Source organism: Montipora capricornis, chromosome 13 (assembly GCF_036669925.1).
Source record: "Montipora capricornis isolate CH-2021 chromosome 13, ASM3666992v2, whole genome shotgun sequence".
Classification (NCBI taxonomy): domain Eukaryota; kingdom Metazoa; phylum Cnidaria; class Anthozoa; order Scleractinia; family Acroporidae; genus Montipora; species Montipora capricornis.
Genome location: NC_090895.1, coordinates 27,512,674 through 27,532,673, shown reverse-complemented (window position 1 = coordinate 27,532,673; position 20,000 = coordinate 27,512,674). Strand labels below are relative to the sequence as shown.

General features: G+C 40.0%; 3 protein-coding genes across 8 annotated transcripts in view; 1 reads left to right on the top strand and 2 right to left on the bottom strand.

The window, feature by feature from the left end:
- Window positions 1-2,852, bottom strand: part of LOC138029675 (neural cell adhesion molecule 2-like) — a 19,618-nt gene extending 16,766 nt beyond the window's left edge. The window contains exon 1 of the mRNA XM_068877393.1: window positions 2,443-2,852. Within this exon, the coding sequence (XP_068733494.1) occupies window positions 2,443-2,503 (61 nt within the window). The 5' untranslated portion in view covers window positions 2,504-2,852. The remainder of the gene's footprint in view (window positions 1-2,442) is intronic.
- Window positions 2,853-6,082: 3,230 nt separating this feature from the next.
- LOC138029674 (neural cell adhesion molecule 2-like) overlaps window positions 6,083-20,000 on the bottom strand; it is a 14,762-nt gene continuing 844 nt past the window's right edge. Inside the window, exons 2-8 of one of the 5 annotated variants that reach the window (XM_068877387.1) lie at window positions 18,723-18,843; window positions 17,824-17,925; window positions 14,673-14,770; window positions 11,791-12,063; window positions 10,534-10,818; window positions 8,747-9,031; window positions 6,083-7,480 (exon numbers count right to left, since the gene is read on the bottom strand). In XM_068877387.1, the coding sequence (XP_068733488.1) occupies window positions 7,392-7,480; window positions 8,747-9,031; window positions 10,534-10,818; window positions 11,791-12,063; window positions 14,673-14,739 (999 nt within the window). In that variant the 5' untranslated portion in view covers window positions 14,740-14,770; window positions 17,824-17,925; window positions 18,723-18,843 and the 3' untranslated portion in view covers window positions 6,083-7,391. Of the gene's footprint in view, window positions 7,481-8,746; window positions 9,032-10,533; window positions 10,819-11,790; window positions 12,064-14,672; window positions 15,250-17,823; window positions 18,632-18,722; window positions 18,844-20,000 lie in introns of those variants that run through there. The other 4 variants (XM_068877391.1, XM_068877388.1, XM_068877392.1 and 1 more) reach the window with 4 other exon arrangements.
- The window catches only part of LOC138029673 (coatomer subunit delta-like), a 31,244-nt gene continuing 18,437 nt past the window's right edge, over window positions 7,194-20,000 (top strand). For both annotated transcript variants that reach the window (XM_068877385.1, XM_068877386.1), the window contains exons 1-3: window positions 7,194-7,334; window positions 8,160-8,225; window positions 12,847-12,923. The gene's annotated coding sequence lies outside the window, so the exon portion shown is untranslated. The remainder of the gene's footprint in view (window positions 7,335-8,159; window positions 8,226-12,846; window positions 12,924-20,000) is intronic.

The window sequence follows — 20,000 nt, the reverse complement described above, 5'->3', positions numbered from 1 at the left end:
GAGACTCCTGCAGGAGCCCAATGACCAATTACAAGAAACTAAATTGACATAATAGCGTCACTGAACGGGAACTGTCTTTGTCTTTTTGCAGAAAAAGTAGTCTAAAAATAGATAGTACATGGGCTCCTGGTCTGTACAAATACTGTGACATAGGCTTAGTAAGGGAACTGTTTGCTCCTAGTCAAGGGTTCCTGCTTGAATTTCCAGGTAAGTGCGAGAATCACATCTCTCTTTTGTCTAAAGATTTTTCTGCTTGTAAAACATATTGAGTTTACAAAATGAGGGATGGTCCACAGGGGTAGGCCATGGACCGGAACCTCAGGGGTGGTCCATGTTTTGTATACGTCCTGCCCGGACGTAACCAAGCTGATGACATTACTTTAACCCTTTCAGCCCCGATAGTGCCAAATGGCACTTATAGATTTTACTCTGTCTAACGCCAGACGATTTTACTCGTCAATGGGGAACCCCTCGGGGCTTAAAGGGTTAAGGGCATGGGCGAATGAGGTTAACTATCAATTATTATAAGAGTTATTTCAGTAGAGTTATGACTTAGAGTTAGATTTTACTCTGTCTAACGCCAGACGATTTTACTCGTCAATGGGGAACCCCTCGGGGCTTAAAGGGTTAAGGGCATGGGCGAATGAGGTTAACTATCAATTATTATAAGAGTTATTTCAGTAGAGTTATGACTTAGAGTTAGAGTTAACAACTTCCAAAATCCTGAATTCAAGATTTTGGACTGCCAAAATCCTGAATTCAAGATTTTGGACTACCAAAATCCTGAATTCAAGATTTTGGAAGTCCAAAATCTTGAATTCAGGATTTTGGAGACTTAACTCTAACTCTACGACATAACTCTATGAAAATAACTCTAAGAATAGCTGTCCCCTGGGCAAATTCACAAAATGCACAGGAGAACATTTTTAAAACTAATTACTTGTCAACATTTTTTGTTAATTTATGGAAAAGAGACAACAAGGCCAGAACAAAATGATTAAAATTTTCAAATTTAGTCTTTTATCCTTACACATGAAAGATTTAAACGTGACACAGTGGAAGGTTCGTGCTATCTGGCACATCGCTGTCTTGCCTTATAACTGGCATATTTTTAGCCCAAAAAGATCTAAATCATCCTAACTATGTCTTAAAAGTATTTTGAGAGACGCATCGATGCAAAGGCGCTTATCTCTTATCAGCAATTCACTTGTCAAACATCGAGAAAATTGTTCCGTTTTTCTGATTATACAGTAGCTCGGTTTGATCAATTTTTAGAAAAGGTGCGTCAAAACTTGACTCTTAAAAGATTCTTGGAATAAAAAAATTGACAACCCGTCTTTCGAACAGCAAAAATAACACCCAATTACCCATTTTACGAGGAAGAACAGCAAAGCTTGGTTTTGTTTGATCACGAAGTCTTCAAACTAAAAGCCTTCGGAACAAATATTTGATCACAAAGCTTTTGTGAATGGAGAATTAATGGGCAAACACAGAATTCTTTTGAGATTAGCCTAGTTAGCTCGAGTACGATACTTCGATCATGTCGTCTTTAACCCAAAATTTCAATGATAAGGAATTTTGAAGTCGAAAGTTCAAAATGACATGAAATTTGTTTACCTATTCGTTTCAGTCAAATTCTTGCAACAACACAATGTTTCCTGCCACCAAATCATTATGCTCAATGTATAATTTTAGGCTGAAATTCAACTATTAAATCGTAAAGAGGCGTATTTAATGAACAAATTGCAAACCCAAGAATAGACATCAGAAATGCCGTGAGAGAAAATAAACTGCAATGCTCCTGTGCTCTTTAAAATTTCACGTACGAGCGAACTTTTGGAAATTAACCCCAGCCTACTTCTTTTCTCAATTTCCACATAATTTACTAATGTCACTCATTGCTATAAAAATAATGCATCTCTCATTTTCTTCGAAAGAGCCCTTTCACTCATGTGCTGCACGAATGTATATGTTATTGTTTAGAAAGAAAGTCTTTAAAATGTGTTTACAATCGACGGACCCTTCAGAACTTACGCACACTCAAAGCGCGTTTTCAGGGCGTTCACAGCGGTTTTTGAAACAAACGCGAAGTGAAGTTCTTGTGACAGTTGGGATATTTTCAAATCAGATGAAAAGGTTCGAACGAAGAGACAAAATGATGAGAACCTTACCTACTTCAACAAGTCAATAATTTTCCTTTTCAAATCTCACAAATTAACCGGCTGATCGAGATCTCTCGGTAAAAGCATTCTAGTACAGACATGATCGAAGGAAAAGAAATTCGCCTCTTTTAAGTAGGCATGTACTTCAATTCTTTCATGCTTCGACTTGGTCTAAGGGAGTGGCAAACAGAAAGAAGAACTGATCATGTTTTAGGGGAAAGAGAGGGACATTGTAAACGCTCTCGATTCAGAAAGAAAGTAAAAATTATTAAACACTTACTCGTTCGATGTTTGCAAAGAAACGCCACGAAGGCGAGAAGGAGAAAAACCATGCGACACATTTGCAGTTTTCAGAGTTTTTCTTCTATAAACTTCAGATTTTTTCCTTCTACCGATGAAAGACGAAATGACCGCTTCAGATCCGCTGCGAGGTTGATTGTTGTTACTAAGCGAGATGTTTTGAATCTCCCGACGCGAAGTTCAACCAAAATGACTCGTGAAACCGAATGCCACTAACCAATGCCAATGGATCGCATTTCTCTTTGCAACGTGTTTACCTACAATTATGGGTTACAGGTTTCCTGTTACAATTAGATTGCGTCAAATTCAGAAGATGCGATTCTTGACACCTTTCGCGTCGTTTAGTGATGAACAACAAATGTGCAAAGAATGCTTTAACTGAATGGTAATAATTGAAATTTGCCGCATAAAAGTGACATTTTTCTAATTGACGGATGTGAGTGTTTTGAACGCAAATGTTTAATGAGATCCCAACGGTAGCAACAAGTGAATTTAAGAACGACTGTTTCAAGAAAGCTTATCAGTTGCTTTTAAAAAGGGTATCACATAGAAACCACAGTTTTGAATTCTTTAGCCTATGTTTACAAAAGAAATAAAAGGCATACGCAAAAAAACAAAATTGTTTTTTTGGCTCTCATGCCGTGAGGCAAGGATTACAAAGTCAAAACTGAAACTGTATGTGTGAACAAAACGCTTTCTTTCGCAAGATCCTTTCTCCGCCAGGAGGCGGAAATCAGTTTAAAATCACAAAGGGAGTTAATTTCAAATCAATTTCTGTGATTATTGGACACGCTTTGTCGCCTTTTCGTGGAAACCCTTCATGAATGGGGAAACCATTTTCCCTTGACTATGGCTGGCAAGTAAAAACGCAGTGACTCAACCTTTTGTCTGATGCTCTTCGTGGTGGTGGAACTTCAAAGCTAACTTGCGCTTGGTACAACAAATGCTCAGCTAAGCCATAAAAAGTGACGAAGAAAAAGCATGGACACGAAAACGAAATACAGCGCGAAATGTGCATTCCAACGCAATGACACTAATTTCCCGCCAAATGAGCGGAGTCACGCATGTATATTATGGTCAATCGTGGGTTCGTTTAATCATTTTGTGTGTCCTCGTCTCTTTGCTTCTCTGCGCGGGTAGATGATCTCGTGCTTGTCCGGTATTTCTACGTGTCGTTTTCTCCAAATGTGAGCCATTGAAACTTGGAAGGAAACAAGTTTGGAGCTCTTCTCTTTTTGCACAAAACTAAACAGACAAAAATTACCCGAAGAAATTAACCATCAAAGGGTAATTTGTTGTGTTAGAAATCCCAGGATATCTACCTGAGGGTTGTCGTAATCAAGGAAATTGGACTCGCAAGGAAAGAGGGTGTGAAGTTCCGAGGCTCTAGAGCCGGAAATGTTCTCGTTTACATAGTCGCTGGTTGCGTCATCGACAAACCCAAAAATTTATAGGGATAAAGTGAAGATATTTTGAGCAAGAGTCGTTACAAAGTAGATTTGATTATGCAGAGTACCCTACTAAATAATCAAATCTACGTTGTACCGCACTCCCGCAGTCGTGTAATTCTGAATACTTCACGGTGGCTGTTATGCTCCCACAGTCACACAGTGGAAAGTTAAGTTCAATTCATAGGGTGTATAACTAGTCCTCCCACAGTCACACAGTCGTAATCTAAAAGAAATTAAGTGGTGTATAATTAGTGCTCGCGCAGTCGAAAGCTTAATCAGTGAACGAGTGCCATATTCTTCACTCGATCTTGTAAAAAGTGTACTTAACCGAACCGTAAAATGAAAGCTAAAATTTTAAGAGTGCTTAGGCCTGATCACTACTGAAACGAGCGCTTAGGCTTAATTAATCGGTAAACGAGTGCTACATTCTTCACACGATCTCGTAAAAAGTGTAGTTAACCGAACCGTTAATTGAAAGCTAAAATCTTAGAAGGTTTTTCAGATTATTCTAAAAAAGTGTTGAAAGCTTTGCAAAAATGCAAATTTGACGAGTTCGGGATTAGCTCTGCAACAGTCTGGCGAAAACCGTATGCAAATGAGATGACTGCGGGAGCAGGTTTTTAATCTCTAGATTTTAGTGGCCAGGTATTCTAGCATCTAGCCTCTACGGAGAACGGAGCACGCGGTTGCTTGCTTGAAAACTCATAAAACAAAAAAACCAGCTTCCAAGCCACCAAGCAGGATCATCTCATTCTCGGATTTTTAAAAAGTGCTTAATTAAAGGCGTGACAAATCTACCACCTCCTTCCAACTTTTCGCCCCAGCTTTTCACCCAGGGATAGGATCTCCTTTTTTAGAATCCTAAGAGAAGCGAGCCAGAACAGTGGATTCTGAAGGTCTTAACATTCTTGAAGAAGTTTATTAGGCATTTCCCGTTATCTTTATCTTTTCAGCGTTTGTATTTTATCTTTTATCAATAATTTTGCAAGGCATATAGTAATTAATTCAACTGTCAGTTTGTATTACGTATTTCCGGTATTACGCCCTAATTTACGTACACAAAAAATCCTCCTTTGCAAAATTCCAAATACCTTGCAAGCAATTCTAAATTTCTCTACGTTTTATCGATTCCTACTTTTATACTGTTATTTTTTCTGAATTATGCCGATCAAAGTTGATCCACCGTGTATCAGTAGGGTTTTCTTCCTTAACTATCCTGATCTCACCCCTGCCCCGCCTCAAGGCTAAAGGCCGAAAGCACAAGACCCAACAAGTTTTGCATTTCAAGAGGGAAGCAATAAATCATCGGGATTTTAAAGCATTCCCGCCTTGTCGCTTGATGAGAGACATCTAAAAGAGATTCGCGCACCGGTGGCTCAGTTGGTTGAGCACCGGGCTGTCACGCGGGAGGTCGTGAGTTCAACTCCGGCCGGACCAACACTCAGGGTCTTTAAATAACTGAGGAGGAAGTGCTGCCTTTGCAATTACATCTGCAAATGGTTACACTCTGTAGTCTTCTCGGATAAGGACGATAAGCCGGAGGTCCCGTCTCACAACCCTTCAATGTTCATAATCCTGTGGGACGTAAAAGAACCCGCACACTTGTCGCAAAGAGTAGGGCATGTAGTTCCCGGCGTTGTGGTCTGTCTTCTGTGGTGTATCATGGTTGAGAGGGTAAATGCTCGGAGATATTTGCTGCACCAAGCTACTCTAAAGTCCGAGGGTAAATAAAGATGTATGATATGATTTGCCTACCTTGTCCCCAGGGCCTTCTCGGCTTTCAACATGGCGACCAACTGCCATGTTGAGAGCCGAGAAGGCCCTGGGGACGAGGTTCTTTCTCGCTTACAAACTTCACAACTGCCGCGAAAAATAGCGCTTTCTCGGTTCACCTTTTTAAAAGTCGTTTGGGCAGTTTGACTGTTGAGGTCTGCAGACGTTAATAGAATATAAAGTCATCTTCCGGTACTCCTGGGAAACGATGCGCTCTCTGTGGTGCAAGTCTTAATGTATGCCTTATAATTATTATAATGCATCCATCATGACCACTTTCATCACGGGTTCGTTTAGCTATCCACCATCCATCAACTGGTTTGCCTCCAACCAGTTGTGGTTCTGTAGTAACCATGCCATGAAAAGCCCAATTTACGACCAAAAGAGACAAGGAAATCAGACTTCAGTAAAACGTTTTAATGTAAAAAATTCATAATCCATTTATAAAACTTTTTAAAATGGCTTAATTTATTAAGCAATCTTCAATTTAAATAACGTTTATCGCGCACTTCAGTTCGGCATTTCCGCATTCAACGTGAACAAGTTATTTTGATTTCAGTATATAAAAACAACGATTTACAACTGTGTTGGATAAAAAAAACAGAAGATTTGATGCCGTGACAAAATGATTTCGTCATTGGATTTTGTCATTTTTCTTGCGACATTTATGAAAACGTAAATGCTATGAACTTGACATGGCACATTGTTTTTTTATATGCTTTCCAGCCAAAGAATTATTTGCCTTCGTATAGTTACTTCGTCCATTTATGCAGCAAAATCTCTTTAGAGCTATGAAGGCTAAACAATTCTGAAAATTCGTCAATTTTTTCATCTGGAAAGGTAAGACTTACGAACAAATAGGACATTTGCATGATGACGCTATTTCACTACAAGTACCAAAATCCTTCAGGTTTTGCTTCTCTCATGCTAATTAGAGCTTCTGTTATTTTTACCTCACTGGGAATACATAATATAATAAGAAAAGAAAAACAAACTCAATTCTGGTAGTTGTAGTCGAATGACGCCATCGTGAAAGTTGCCTATTGGCAAGGATATGTCTTGTTGCAAATGTTTTGAAAAATGTCTCGGTGTGAACAAGAATTATCTCGTGTGATCAGTTCGATCATTCTCTCAAACTCTCAGTAAAACTGCGGGAGAAATTAAACTGTTCGTGACTCCTTGTTCTGGCCACGCTTGACTAAGGGTGTTTTCGATTGGGAAATCCGGATTTAGATCTTAAAATCTGGATCTTCGGATTGCCAATCGAACACGAAAACCTGACAACGGAATTTGTCGCAGATTCACTAATTGGAAATCCATGTCGGTAAGGATTTCAATTAACAAAATCCGTCGCGAAATCCGTTTTCGGGTTTTGTGTTCGATTGGAAATCCGAAGATCCAGATTTTAAGATCTAAATCCAGATTTCCCAATCGAACGCACCCTGAATATCATATTTAATCGTTGCGTGTATTTTTCATTTTAAAGCAAAAAGCTGGGACAGGCTTTAGACCCTTGAAAGCAGAGGTGGTTTATTCCCGAGAGGAAGCCAATGGGAAGTCAGAGAAATCGGCACCCCTTCACCTCTGAATGAATGTTCTTCGACCCTTCCCGTACCCACGCGCATCGACGCTGGTCTTTGACTCGCTGGTGAGTAGACGTGTCAGTGTCTTGATTTTCTTTAATTGCATGTGTTACTCTTTGTCGTCAGAGAATCATGTGTGCTGGTAAGATCCATGCCCATGAGAAGATAAGAGAAAGCCCACAAGCACAAGAACTCGGATCTTCTGAAAAACCTGAAGAAAGAAAAAGAAAAAGAAAGGGCTTAAAACTCCTGTTTTGTTTTCACTACCGCAGCGTGAGCTAATGAAGAACTAATACAAATGACCTGGGAATGCATGAAAAATCGAACGCACGCAAGAACAGATTTTTTTCTTAATTTGTTGTAAGTGCATGCGTTCTTGTCAGTTAGAAATGTGGGTAAGGGGTCGGGCGAGGAAATAAGTTTTTTTTTTCTTTTTTTTTTTTTTTTTTCTTTCTTTATAGTGGAAGTACACGTAGCTATCAAGCTAGTTTACAGGCACTCCACTGTTAACAAGGTGAAAGTAACAGTTCAAACTTAACAGAAACATTATTAAGAACTCCAACTGGCGGGAGGCAACCAGTTAGCTATTTACAAAGCGTGGTGGAGTTGAATCAGGGACAACCGGAAACAAATCCAAGCTAGAGGTTAGAACGGGATTTGAACCCGGAGCAGCCGCATACAAACCCAACGCCCTAACCACTGGACCACACTGCCTCCACGTTAGTTTAAAGTGCCAAATGAGACTTTAGTTAGTGATGCAGGGAACCTTTTTCCATCTCCGTTGAACATAAAGCGGGTTGCCTTTCTCGAGGACACGCCACGGGCACGGCCTATGACAACAACTTGTGCCCCGTTTTTAACAGTTGCATTTTTTTGTATCATTTTCAAAGCAAGAATCACGTTGAATTTTCTTCCCTTGTCAAAGTCCTCAACAAGGCTGTGATTCGCATTCAAAGGTATTTGGTTTTTTTGCTTTGATACAAGGATTATAAAGGCTCAGCCAAAGGCCTTCAACATTTGCTTCAACATCCCTTCGATTTTGTCGAATAGCGATGTTAAAACCGTTTGCCAACCGTGTTGAAACATGTTGAATCAAAGTTGAGTCGATGTTGAATGAGTTTAAAAGTGTTTCAACTTTGCTTCAACAACCAATCAAAATTTCGTTTTGTTTTTGCAAATTTCACAGTGAATGAAGTTGAAGCGATTTGCCCCCTCTTTCAACATTGTTAGGTATGCGCCTGCGCACTAATCGGTCTCAATGACGTATTCATGTCCGTATCCATAGTAACAACCGCGGCTGCAGCCTGGGGCTGCACACCGAGACTCTCGTGAAGCTTTGTTGAGTGTATTGAAACAATTTGCCCACCCAAGCAGCCAACATCGATCAACTTCATTCAACAAAATCGAACGGAGGTGAAGCCTTAATATCTGCTATTTAAGTGCTGTATGTTGAATGATAAGCCGGCATTTTGCTCACATGCCAAAGTTGTGTTTACAGCCAAAGTTCTCCACTCTCCATCGCCGTAAACATTTCTTGAATTCATTCGAACTTCATAGAGTGTTTTCGACTCCACGTCCAAAAAGCTTTCCTTTCGACTCAAGACGGAAAAATTGGCGGATTTGACAATTCTCTCTCCCTTCCATAGTTCAATATTGTAGCCAAGAACTTTGCTTCCACCATCCTTTACGGCCGGATCCCACGTGACGTCTATTTTGTCACAGCTCGGAAAGACCCGGATGTTGTTTGGAGGTTCGGGAGGGCCTAGAACGATAAATATGGATGGCACGTGATATGGATCACAAAACAAAAACTTGTATTTTCGTTCTTCAAATTACTCATGATCGCATGCATTCCTTTTGTCAATGTGTCCTCCTCGGTATTTAACAATTATTCTACCAACCTCGTTCCCAGGGTCTTTCTTCTCTGCCTCCTTTGTCGTTGAGGCAGAGAAGAGAGACCCTGGGAACGAGGTCTTTATTCTACGAGGGCGCGCTGGATATGAAGTGATAGATAACCAACGAGGCACGTTAGACGTAGCTCAGAGTTGGTTATAATCATTTTATACCCAGCAAGTCCGAGTAGAATAATTGCTTTATTAAAATCTCCAGGATCAACAACTCTTCCATGTTGATTTTATTTGTCTGCCTCGGTCAATTCCGGTCCAAAACGGCTTTTGTTGGCCATTTTTTCGCAGAGCTGCAAAAAGGCTTTCAGTTCGCTTTATTGAAGACGCATTCCTTGACCATATTAGGTACAGCAGGTATACGTACCAATAGCCTGTGTCCGGCGAGCCAATAAAAATAATGGAAATCCGATATCCGTAGTTCAGTTTTTAATAACATCAAATATTCTGTATTTGGAAAAATTTTAAAGTAAAACGGAACACATTTTCTGCTAAGCGTATGGTGCACGTTTCAACTCTATGAAAAAAATGTCAAGCTGGTTGGCTAAACACGCATAAATTGCTAAACTTTAACGGAAAATTCTGGATAAACTAATACAACTTAGAGGGGCACTGTCATGAGCTGCGCATGCTCGGGTTTGTTTGCTCTCGAGCCCACGTAAAATTCTAGGCGCCATCATGGATTCACGCGTGAGTCACGTATATTCGCCAGAGTTTCCCCTTTGTCCACCATGGCCCTCCCCAGTGGACACCATTTTGAATTTGTCGATTCAACTTGAAAAAAGTTAACCTAACACTTTTCAAGTTTTCACTGGACGCTAGCGCATGCGCTTCTCGTGACAGTTTCCCTTTAACCCATGCTCCTTTCACAACCGACATTGAAGGGGACTGGGGACGAGTCGTGTCATAAACGCTGTCTCAGAAAGTAACTTATTAATTGGCGACTGTTCGATTAGGTGAATTATTACAGGGATACAATCATAAGAAGAAACAAAGTCAATCTTGTGGAAAAAATTGCTTCGCGGATGCAAACGAAGATGGCAGTGCCACAAAGGAAGAGGAGCCCCAGCACATTATCTGTCCAAATTATGCAGTTACTTTCTTCTTCAGGAACAATAGGCAACTTTCATGATGGTTTCATTGGACTACAACTACCAGAATTCAGTTTGTTTTTCTTTCCCTATTTAAATTTTGTATTCCCAGCGGTGTAAAAATAACAATAACTCTAATTAGCATGAGAAAAGCAAAACTTGAAGGATTCTGGTACTTGTAGTCAAATGACGTCATCATGCAATTGTCCTATTGTCAATCAAAAAAAATTAGCTTGGCACTTTTTAAATAAACCATTAAGTTGACATACCGGGCTTGTAAACTTCAATGAAGTGATAAGCAGATCCTCTATCATTCGTCGCTTCACAAGTATAAAAGCCAAAATCATTTTCACTTTTTACAAAAAAATTATAAGACGCCGACCCGGCTTCGTAAGATATACCACTATTATTCAATTCCACTCCCATTCTCTTGAACCGCACGCGAGGGACTGGATATCCTTCAAAAACACAATTCAATGTAATTTCTCTGTTGCTGTCTATTGATGAATAAATCGTTTTTGAAGTGGATCTTTCCCGGTTGAAAACGGGACTGTCTGCAAAGAGAAGTGGAAAAATATGACGGTGAATGGGAAATCACCTCTTAAAACATTTCTTTATCAAAGCGATTGTGTCGATGTGAGGAGGGGTGGAGTGGGTCCGGATCTTCACTGTTCCAATAGATGGCACATTTAACCTAAATTTTCAAACTTAACTAAAAGAATCTGTCAATAGGCAGGGTGGCAATGAAGGCCTTCAGCCAGTCTGATAGTCAACTGGACGGAGGCTACCAGTTACACAGAACGAAGTGGGCTTGAAGTCATCTATCAAAGACAACTACTGATTCTGGGTTTTCACCCACGTGACACGGCGGCCATGTTGGATTGCAATACAATACAATTTCTTTTCGCAGAATTTGCATAATACTAAAGTTTAGTTCCCAGCGGAGAGACAGGTTCTTGTCCTTGCCATCCAAAATGGCCACCAATGACCTCACATGCAAACCAGCAATTGAGCACGTAGAGCGTCCAAATCATGCGCGAGTGTACGGTACGGATATTTAAGCCGCTGTTACACGTTAAAACGTTTAGCTGAAACTTATGTGCAACGGCACTGCATAACAAGTTACAGCAGGCATTGCACCGTGCACCATAAAAGGTCGAAAGACGTTCGGGAATGTTGAAACTGGTCTCGAAATGTTGTTTACATCGGCGTGGCCGGTTTCGGATTGGCTTACGCAGCGTAGCGTAACAAGACGGAGCGAGACAAGTTTTACGAAGTGGTCTTACACGGCGAAACTCCTGGATTTTTCGCCACAGCGATTGATGCGGTCATTGCAGAAGTAGAAAGCAGGTCTACTTTTCGTGAAACTTGTCTCGCAACGGAAGTTCAAAAAATTTCACGAAACCGACCATTTTACACGGTGCAATGCCTCCTGAAACTTGTTTCGCAGCGCCTTTGCACGCAAGTTTCAGCTAAAAGTTTCAACGTGTAACAGCGGCTTTAGAATAACGGGCGCTTATACTTACATTCCACGTACAACATCACTCGAACCCTGGACTGTGCTCCTCGACATTCGTATTGCCCTCCGTCTGATTTGTTCAATTTGTCGATCTCCAGAAACTGCACATCTCCCTGCGTCTTCACATGCAATCTCTGGGACGGGTTGCCATTTATTTTCTGTCCGTTTGAGTCAAACCAACCTGTGACTGTTTCAGCAGTCAAGGAGCAGTTGATGCGGATTCTGCTTCCCTCGGGTGCAGAAAAATCACTGACGTTTGCTATGGCCGAAACAGCTCCGTCTTGAAATAGGGAAAAAACACACGGATGCTTGCGACATATAAATTTTAATTAAACATCTTATTTTATCATTAATTATTTAACATATTAGAGCGGTTTTCAATTCAGTGTCGTAAAACCAATACCAAAGTACTTACTACGACCAATCACAGTACGTACAAACAGCGCAATGAGCCAATCAAAATTCGTTGCAATTCCATGTAACTTTCTCAAAGCGCGGGAAAAATCGCGCGTGCAAGTCGCGATTGGTTTTGGTTTTCCTTCTCATTGGTTGATAAACTGGCGCGAGATTCTTAAACCAATCACTATGCGTAGCGATTGCAATCGCACATTACTTTCGACAGTCATTTGAAAACCGCTCTAATTTATTCCTTTCGTACTAATTATTCTCCTGTCTTAGCTTAAATAATTTTATCCTTTTTTGGGTTCGCGCCTTCATCCTTACTTATTCTATTTAATATCTCACTTTGTTATACCATTTATTGCATATTTTCATTTTATTTCTCACTGTACAGCTGACGATAGGCGATGTCTCATTCAAAACATGTATTGTCTTCATTAAAAAAATGAACTTCAAAAACATCGTGTGGTTCATCAAACCGACATATAAATTGACATATAAGAAATAAAAATAATAAAGACATCTACTTTTCTAACAATTCGAGGAGGGAGTAACGAATCGTAAGAAATGATATGATCTGAAAGGCGCTTCGCTTTTACACCAAAGCACTTGTGCCAAACAATTCTCATTAATTTGTACTTATTCACTTGCTCTAGTTTCTCAGTTTCTAGTGTTGACAAGCAAGGGCTTTCCTGATGGACACCACTACAGTTACCGCTACAATGGGAAATCGAGAGCGGGGTAGGTGCATTTGGAAAACGCTCACTTTTCTTCAAAGTGTACCGGGTTCGATTTGATTGGCCTCATACCATTTCACCATAGCTGTCTCACCTTGTTAGGCGTTAGGTCTCATCAGCATGGAATAGCGCATGCGTGATGTTTTGGCCACACTGGGTTGGTGTTACGGTGTCACGGTTCACCTTACTTTTAATTTTTTTTTTTTTTAATACTAGGATGTCTTTTTTTCCTGGTCCGGGACAAAATATATAGTCTTACACCATGAACGTACTAATCTAGCGAGAGCTTCATGCCAGGTTACATGTAAAGCACTAATGATAAATATTGTCAAGTCAACTAGTCCCTTCTTGCTGTGCTGACTCCTACCTCATCGAACTGAAAACGCAAAAAAGGAGGTTTTTCTCCTATGACCGGAAAATTTCGTTCTAATTGAGGTGGACGGTCTGTAACACTTTTAAAAAAAAAATTAGAGAGGAAACTACAATCCTCAACCCTGACAACGACAACTGCTGTTTTTCATCAAACATTTGATTTTAATTGATATTAGCTGCAGTTCCACTAGCCCTTTTGCCCTTGGGAAAGAAGGACTTTACGCAAGGGGAGTGAGTGTTTTCCTGGTTTACGTCTTTTGTGTGTAACCGATATTCCCAAAGTGAAACTGCCCACGGGAAATCACTATAGTACATCAAAGAGAACAAAAGAATTACCCATGACATTCCCAGACCCAAGTGCTGTTCCACCAATCACGAAGCAGCAAATTAACAAGAAACCGCATTATCTGGAACGCACGCTGGAATATGAAATTAGCGCTGAAGCCGCGTCACGTTCACTCGTCTCAGTAACAAGCATGACAAACTTTCGAGGTTCCCTGTGAGTATTTTCGAATGTTTTTTGAATGCTCTTTTCGACTGTTGTATGAGAAGCACAAGAATGACTGTAATCAATAACGTGGATTTTGCGGTTGTAGATATCCATGATGAATTAATTTCCCCTCCAACTGCTTCTGGGTCAAAAGTTCACCTTGGGTAATTATTTGTAATGTAACCGATATATGTAGCCTGACCTGAAACCCAAGCTGATCCCAACCCAAGCCAATTACCCACGGGGACAAATCGGGTAGAAGGTGTGTGTAACCGCGACTATTATTTCGAGTTTTCGTGTAAGCTTTATTTGATCATATCATCAGCACAGCAGAAGAGGACATCCAACGAGAGCGAAACAACCCACTTTTTCGATTAATTAATTCAACACATCAGTCTTGATCAGTAGAAAATCTTAAAAAACGTGATAGCTTGAATCGACCGAAAATTGAACTTGTGGGTCCTTATGGATTACCCCCACAACGGTTCGGTAGGGACTGCTCATCACTCACTACTGACTGACGTAATCGCAGATCTTTGACTACACTTCTAACGTGTTTTTAGTAAACATATCCAAACCGCGACTCTTTTACGAAAACTACACCTTTCAAGCAAGGCCCCAAGAATCAATCCAATCCAAGAATCAAGATTAAAGTAGGGAAATCCAAAATTGGATTGTAAGTTAAGACGTGTACTGACCCGAGGTCTTGTCTTCGTCAGTATTATGAATAGTTTCTAGGGTATCCCTGATAAATATTTGCGTTGGCGGATAAGATGATAACTGAACAATCGAAGCATGCGTACGGGGATACTTGAATTTTTACCGTGATATGTTAGAAAATATTGAAAATACAAACGAGGACGATACCACACCAACAATAACAAAGCTTACCACTATTCGCTGTCCAAGAGACAAAAACTAACACCAGCCAAGCTCTGAATAGAAAACACTCAGACATGATCTTCTCCGGCCCTACGTTGTGATATCTCCTAGAAAATAGAACCGTGCCGCAGAGTCAACTACTTACAAACTGTTTTTCAATCCGTCAGCTTGTGCACGACAAAGGATATTTCGAAATAAATTGTTCCATCGCAGATGTTATCATAAAGAGGGCAGATATGAAATATCACGTTGATATGAGTCATAACATGACTAAGTGACGTGTACGATTTCCCGCTGTGGGTAATGTTGTTTTGGCAGTCGGACCGCGCTGTGAAAAAATGAGGGACAGATTGGGAAGATTTCAAGAAAAACATTGAACGGAAACTGACTGATAACCGTCAACATTAAGCAATGAATCCCCGTTTGAGCATTAATTAACTCAGATAAAAGGTTGCGCAGTCTAGATATGAAGGTAAATGTAGACTGAAATGTTAGAACGTTTTGAGTTCATGTTATATGAAACTGCTGACATTTTAGACAAAACTAAAATGTGGATCTGATTTTATCTATTTTGCCCCGCCAACCTCGCACAACCTGCCTTGAATAATACCTTAATTGGCAAGTAACACTGACCAAAGGCTAATGTCTGCTCACTGACAAATCCTTCATGCGCTGGGTAATTTCGTTTGATTAAAATCTACATGTATCTATATCACGATAAACGTTGTGTTGTCCAAGGGGCATCTAACTACAATTGCCCTCAAAGCGGCAATAAAACGCACCCCACCAGAGATTTTAATCGCCTTGTGAAAAGTTGTGTTTTTGCCCCTAGGGAAATGTGCCATTTTCATCATCCTCTGTCATCATAGGCAAAAGTTTATAACAGGTCTTTTGTCAAAATCAAAACAATCAGCTTTCCGCTTTTCCAAGCTGAAAAAGAGCGCCCGAGGACATTAATTAGCTGCCAAATTCTCTCCTATGCAAGCCGATCAACCAGAGTCTTATCATTGGCTTTGTTCTTAACTTTCTTAGTCTTTATATCAATACGCATATTCTCCTCTGGTATTTCTGTTGGTCACAGAGAGCATGACACTGTGGGGGTGGATGAGGTTATTTTTAGTTTTTATGGGTTCCGGGCTTCATAACTGCTTTGACAAATTGTATTGTCTTGATCACAAAAAAACTCTTGCTGACAAGCTTCTTTGCCATCATCTGCAAAACAAAGCTATTTGATACTAGGATGAACGTGGCCCCCTTTGTTTTCCCCTTTCCTCCTCTACTTCTGTGTTGTCTTGCAAACACAGAAAAGCATCATGCACCAGCATCACAGACTGAGGTCATGGGTTCGAATGCCGATGAAGCCAGGCGAATGTTTCAGTTGTCCATCAGAGACAATTGCTTTAATTGTCCAGATAAGTGCGTGAATCACTTCTTGCATTTGTAAACACAGTCTTGCCACGGTTGTAAAGATGCTCCTAATGAAGGGCCGTACGCTGTCTTAACAACACGATCCCGTAGCGAACTGGTTTGGGGGTGCAGAGGTGGCGCCGTGGCGAGAGCACTCGCCTCCCTCCAATGTTGCCTGGGTTCGATTCCCAGACTCACTTAAATAACGAAGGATATATTTTGTAGTTTTCACTGATAAACTAGTGTCCCTGGATAAACAAATTTAATTAGCGGGGGGGGGGGGGGAAGGGGGGGTCGATTTTACTGTTATAGGTTAGGAAAACCGGAGTACCCGGAGAAAAACCCGCGAGTCAAGTTGACACAAACTCATAGATTGGGAGAGGAAAGCGCACGGGCTACATGGGGTATCAACGCAAGGTCAGACATCCAGATATTAGCTCCATTTCCCGCCACAGAACTTCGATGAACAACGGGATATCGGTGTCTTTCTTTGGGCAAGCCGTGCATGCTGAACATCAGTTTTCTCCCAACATTTTCTTCACGTGGTTCACCGAATCATGCAAACAAAGGAAGTGATCGCAGGTGACATACCACGAGGCATTTTTTTGTGTGAACAAATTCGCTTTGCCGCGTGCCGTATTCAAAACGCTCGGCCCTCTCCTTATTTGGTCTATCGATGACATTCCGGGATGAAGACTGTGTTGGATATGAAACCCTTCATATTCATTTGTGTTCACTTCGAATGAAAGATTTCATTTTTGGTGCTTCAGTGTAAGGCAACGAATCGGGCTTATACAAGTCTGTACAATAACGTGTATAATCACTTAAATACTTAATGTGTGGTCCATTCACATAATACTAACATCGATCAGTACCTGATATGTACCGAAAGTTGAAGTGCTTTTCGATGGAGACTGGCTAGTGACTCGTTTTGCTGAGAAGCTGTGGTTGTGTTAGTTCAATCTCCCACCTATCACCTACGTAACAAGTATGCCAACGAGAAAACAGCGTTCCAAAATGAATCTCATGTTTCTTACTATCGTACTCTAATAGTTTATCGCAACGACCGAAAACGCGTGCCCAGTTACGTAAAACATCAATTAGGATTTTGAGCAATATCAGAAATCAGAGAGAGCTGTCGAATTGCAGGATATTTTAAAGTAACTCCGTCCGAAATTGTTCACACTCTGTTCCCGCCCTTGTTTCAATAAAAAATATACTCACCGTATAAAAAAAGGAAAATCGATCATTAACTGAGAGGGTTTAACTGACTGGTATTTTTTCTTAAATAATCCTATTTTACTTCATTATTTCCAAAACAAATTCTTGAATATTTTCTTAAGTCCCAATTTGCTTTGACTGGTTCGTTAAGCTCAGCAGATTTTAGTAAATAATTTACAGTCGCCAGTCGAATCCTCTCGTCGTAGTTTTCCGTTTCCTTGAATAGCATGGCGAACTCGAGTATTTACAAAGAACTTCTTCGTGTAATCCGAAGCCGATACATCTTAACCTTCGTGAGTTGTGGGGAGAAAAACCCATTAAATTCAGTAACTCTCGAAATGCTAAAGTATCTCGTTAAGTTTTCTTTTTGCTGTGAAGGGAATGTTCTGAATGTTCGAGCAATGGTCAAAGAATGATTGATAGCAATTTGTTATCTTTGCCGGAAATCTACCCAATCTAATCGAAATCTAACACGATTTTGGGGGCATTAATTATGGTTTGGCATCAAAATAAATAAACTTTATGGGCTCACCTTTGACGAATTACTCAACCGTTACTGCGTAAAATTGTTGTATAAATGCCTGTTAATACCATGAAATCAGTTCGCCATGGGTTTCCTAAATCGCCTTACTGCCTGCAAAGCGAGTATCAAGGAAAAATCGATCATTAAGCGGAAGCCCTACGACTCCATGACGTCAAATGACTTAAAACAGTGAGAATTTCTTATTCTCAATTTTTGTTATCGGTTCCTTATAAAGTGACCATTCAACAAATCATTTCTTTCACATTTCAGAAACCAGAGTCCAAGAAAGCTCCCCCATTCAGCTGACTTGTCTATTCATTCACTTGATTCGTCACGGCCCTCGGGCGTTTCAACTATTAGTTGGACCTATTATTCAATGGACTCATCCTCAAGACAAACAAATCCGATCCAAGCCATTCAATTAACATTTCTTCGTTATCACAAAGAACACACGCCTTGCTAATCCTTGTATGATAGATATTCTTCTTGAAACATTAGCTATAATCAGCCACACCTAAGACATTTGACGCCAACGAGTCACGATGCATGTTACGTGTTTAGTTCTATTCGTACTTGAGATGCGCTCAGTTTAAGTGACAATGTTACCGTCTCTGCGTGTCATTAACACTGGAATGATATTCCATTTATCAGCTGAGCGTGCCGTGATAACAGGTGTTTTATTGTGCTAGTGGGCAACATACACCGGTCGATTCAGCGTCATATAAACATGATGACAAAACCGCGTTTACACAAGACCAAAACTATTTGATGCTTTTCAGTTGGGTTTCAAACTATATTGTTATCGGTACTCCTCTTTTTGATAGTTATGGGAAAATAAATCCACAACGAACAACGGCTTGTCTCCGATTGTGATTTAATACGACAAATGTCACTACTCGAGCACTTACCTTGCTATCAAATGAACTAAAGTCCACCCACAGAACAAAAAGAAATACTTCTCTGCCCTCCCCACTGAAGTTATTGTTTTAACTCGAACCAGCTTCCCTCTTTTAAGTGACAAGAACCGCACTGCGTACAAAATATGACCATCAGTTTTCTGATCGAGTCCATTGCGTTAACCGCTTCATTTATCCATTGGCTTAAAAGTCGAAAAACAACCGAAATACCATTTTTATAACTGTTTTGGATCATCAATCTGGTAGGCAAGAGATTATGAGCTGCAGCTGCTGTTAGCAATAACGATATTTGCGTCTGTATTTGTGCCGTATGACAAATCAAGGCACAGAAACTGCTAACATTGTATTTTACCCATCCAACTGTCGTAAAAGTGACACAAGAGAGCAACCTTTAAATTTTGGCAGCCACTCGGTTTACAATTATACGCATTTTGCACTTAGAGAAAACATTTAAAGATGTTCCACTTTGCTTGATCACTGTGAAATTTGTCATCATTTAAACATACATTTTCAAATTGGCGTCCAATTGTTTCTTTTTTTCTTGGCTTATCGTGCAGACGCAGTCACTATTTTTTGGGGGGAAGAAAAAAAATGGGGCCAGATGGAAAACGTTTAAATTTTTATTTGTTAAGACGTGCCAAGACGCGGCAAGACGTGCCAGGAGAAATTTATCTGTAAAAAATAAATCGTATAGTATTTGTTCTTAAGCCAGGGAATAATTCCAGGTTATACAGACCCAGTCTATTTAAAGTATAATTCAGTTTTCTTTTTCTTATCTATATATATTTTTTTTCTGCATCAAAGTGCGTGATTTTATTTTATTTTTTTCAATAAGCGGTTGATCATTTATAATTCAACGCATAACCAATTCGTAAGATATTTTGTTCTTAAAATTCATTTAACTTGTTAATTAATAACTCACGAAATTAAACACCGTATAAGCGATTTGCATTGAGCCAGGTTGCTTTCCAAAATTTGTAATGTACGAGGCGGATTATTTCCAAGATTTCAAACAAACGAAACATTGACCGCCTGTGTGCCTTAAATATTATAGTAAAAATAGCTTTCTAATTAAGAAGGGTCAAGGTAACAAAACAGAAGCACCAGATCCTGTTGAAGGACCTTATCAGCGATTTAAATATTATAAAAAGCTAAAAAGAGCGAAAGGCTGATATAACAAAGGTGAAGGAATATGTTTGAAAAAGCAATATTTCGAAAGGCACTTCTTTTCTTCATCAGTGGTTTACACACAAAATCCTGATGAAGAAA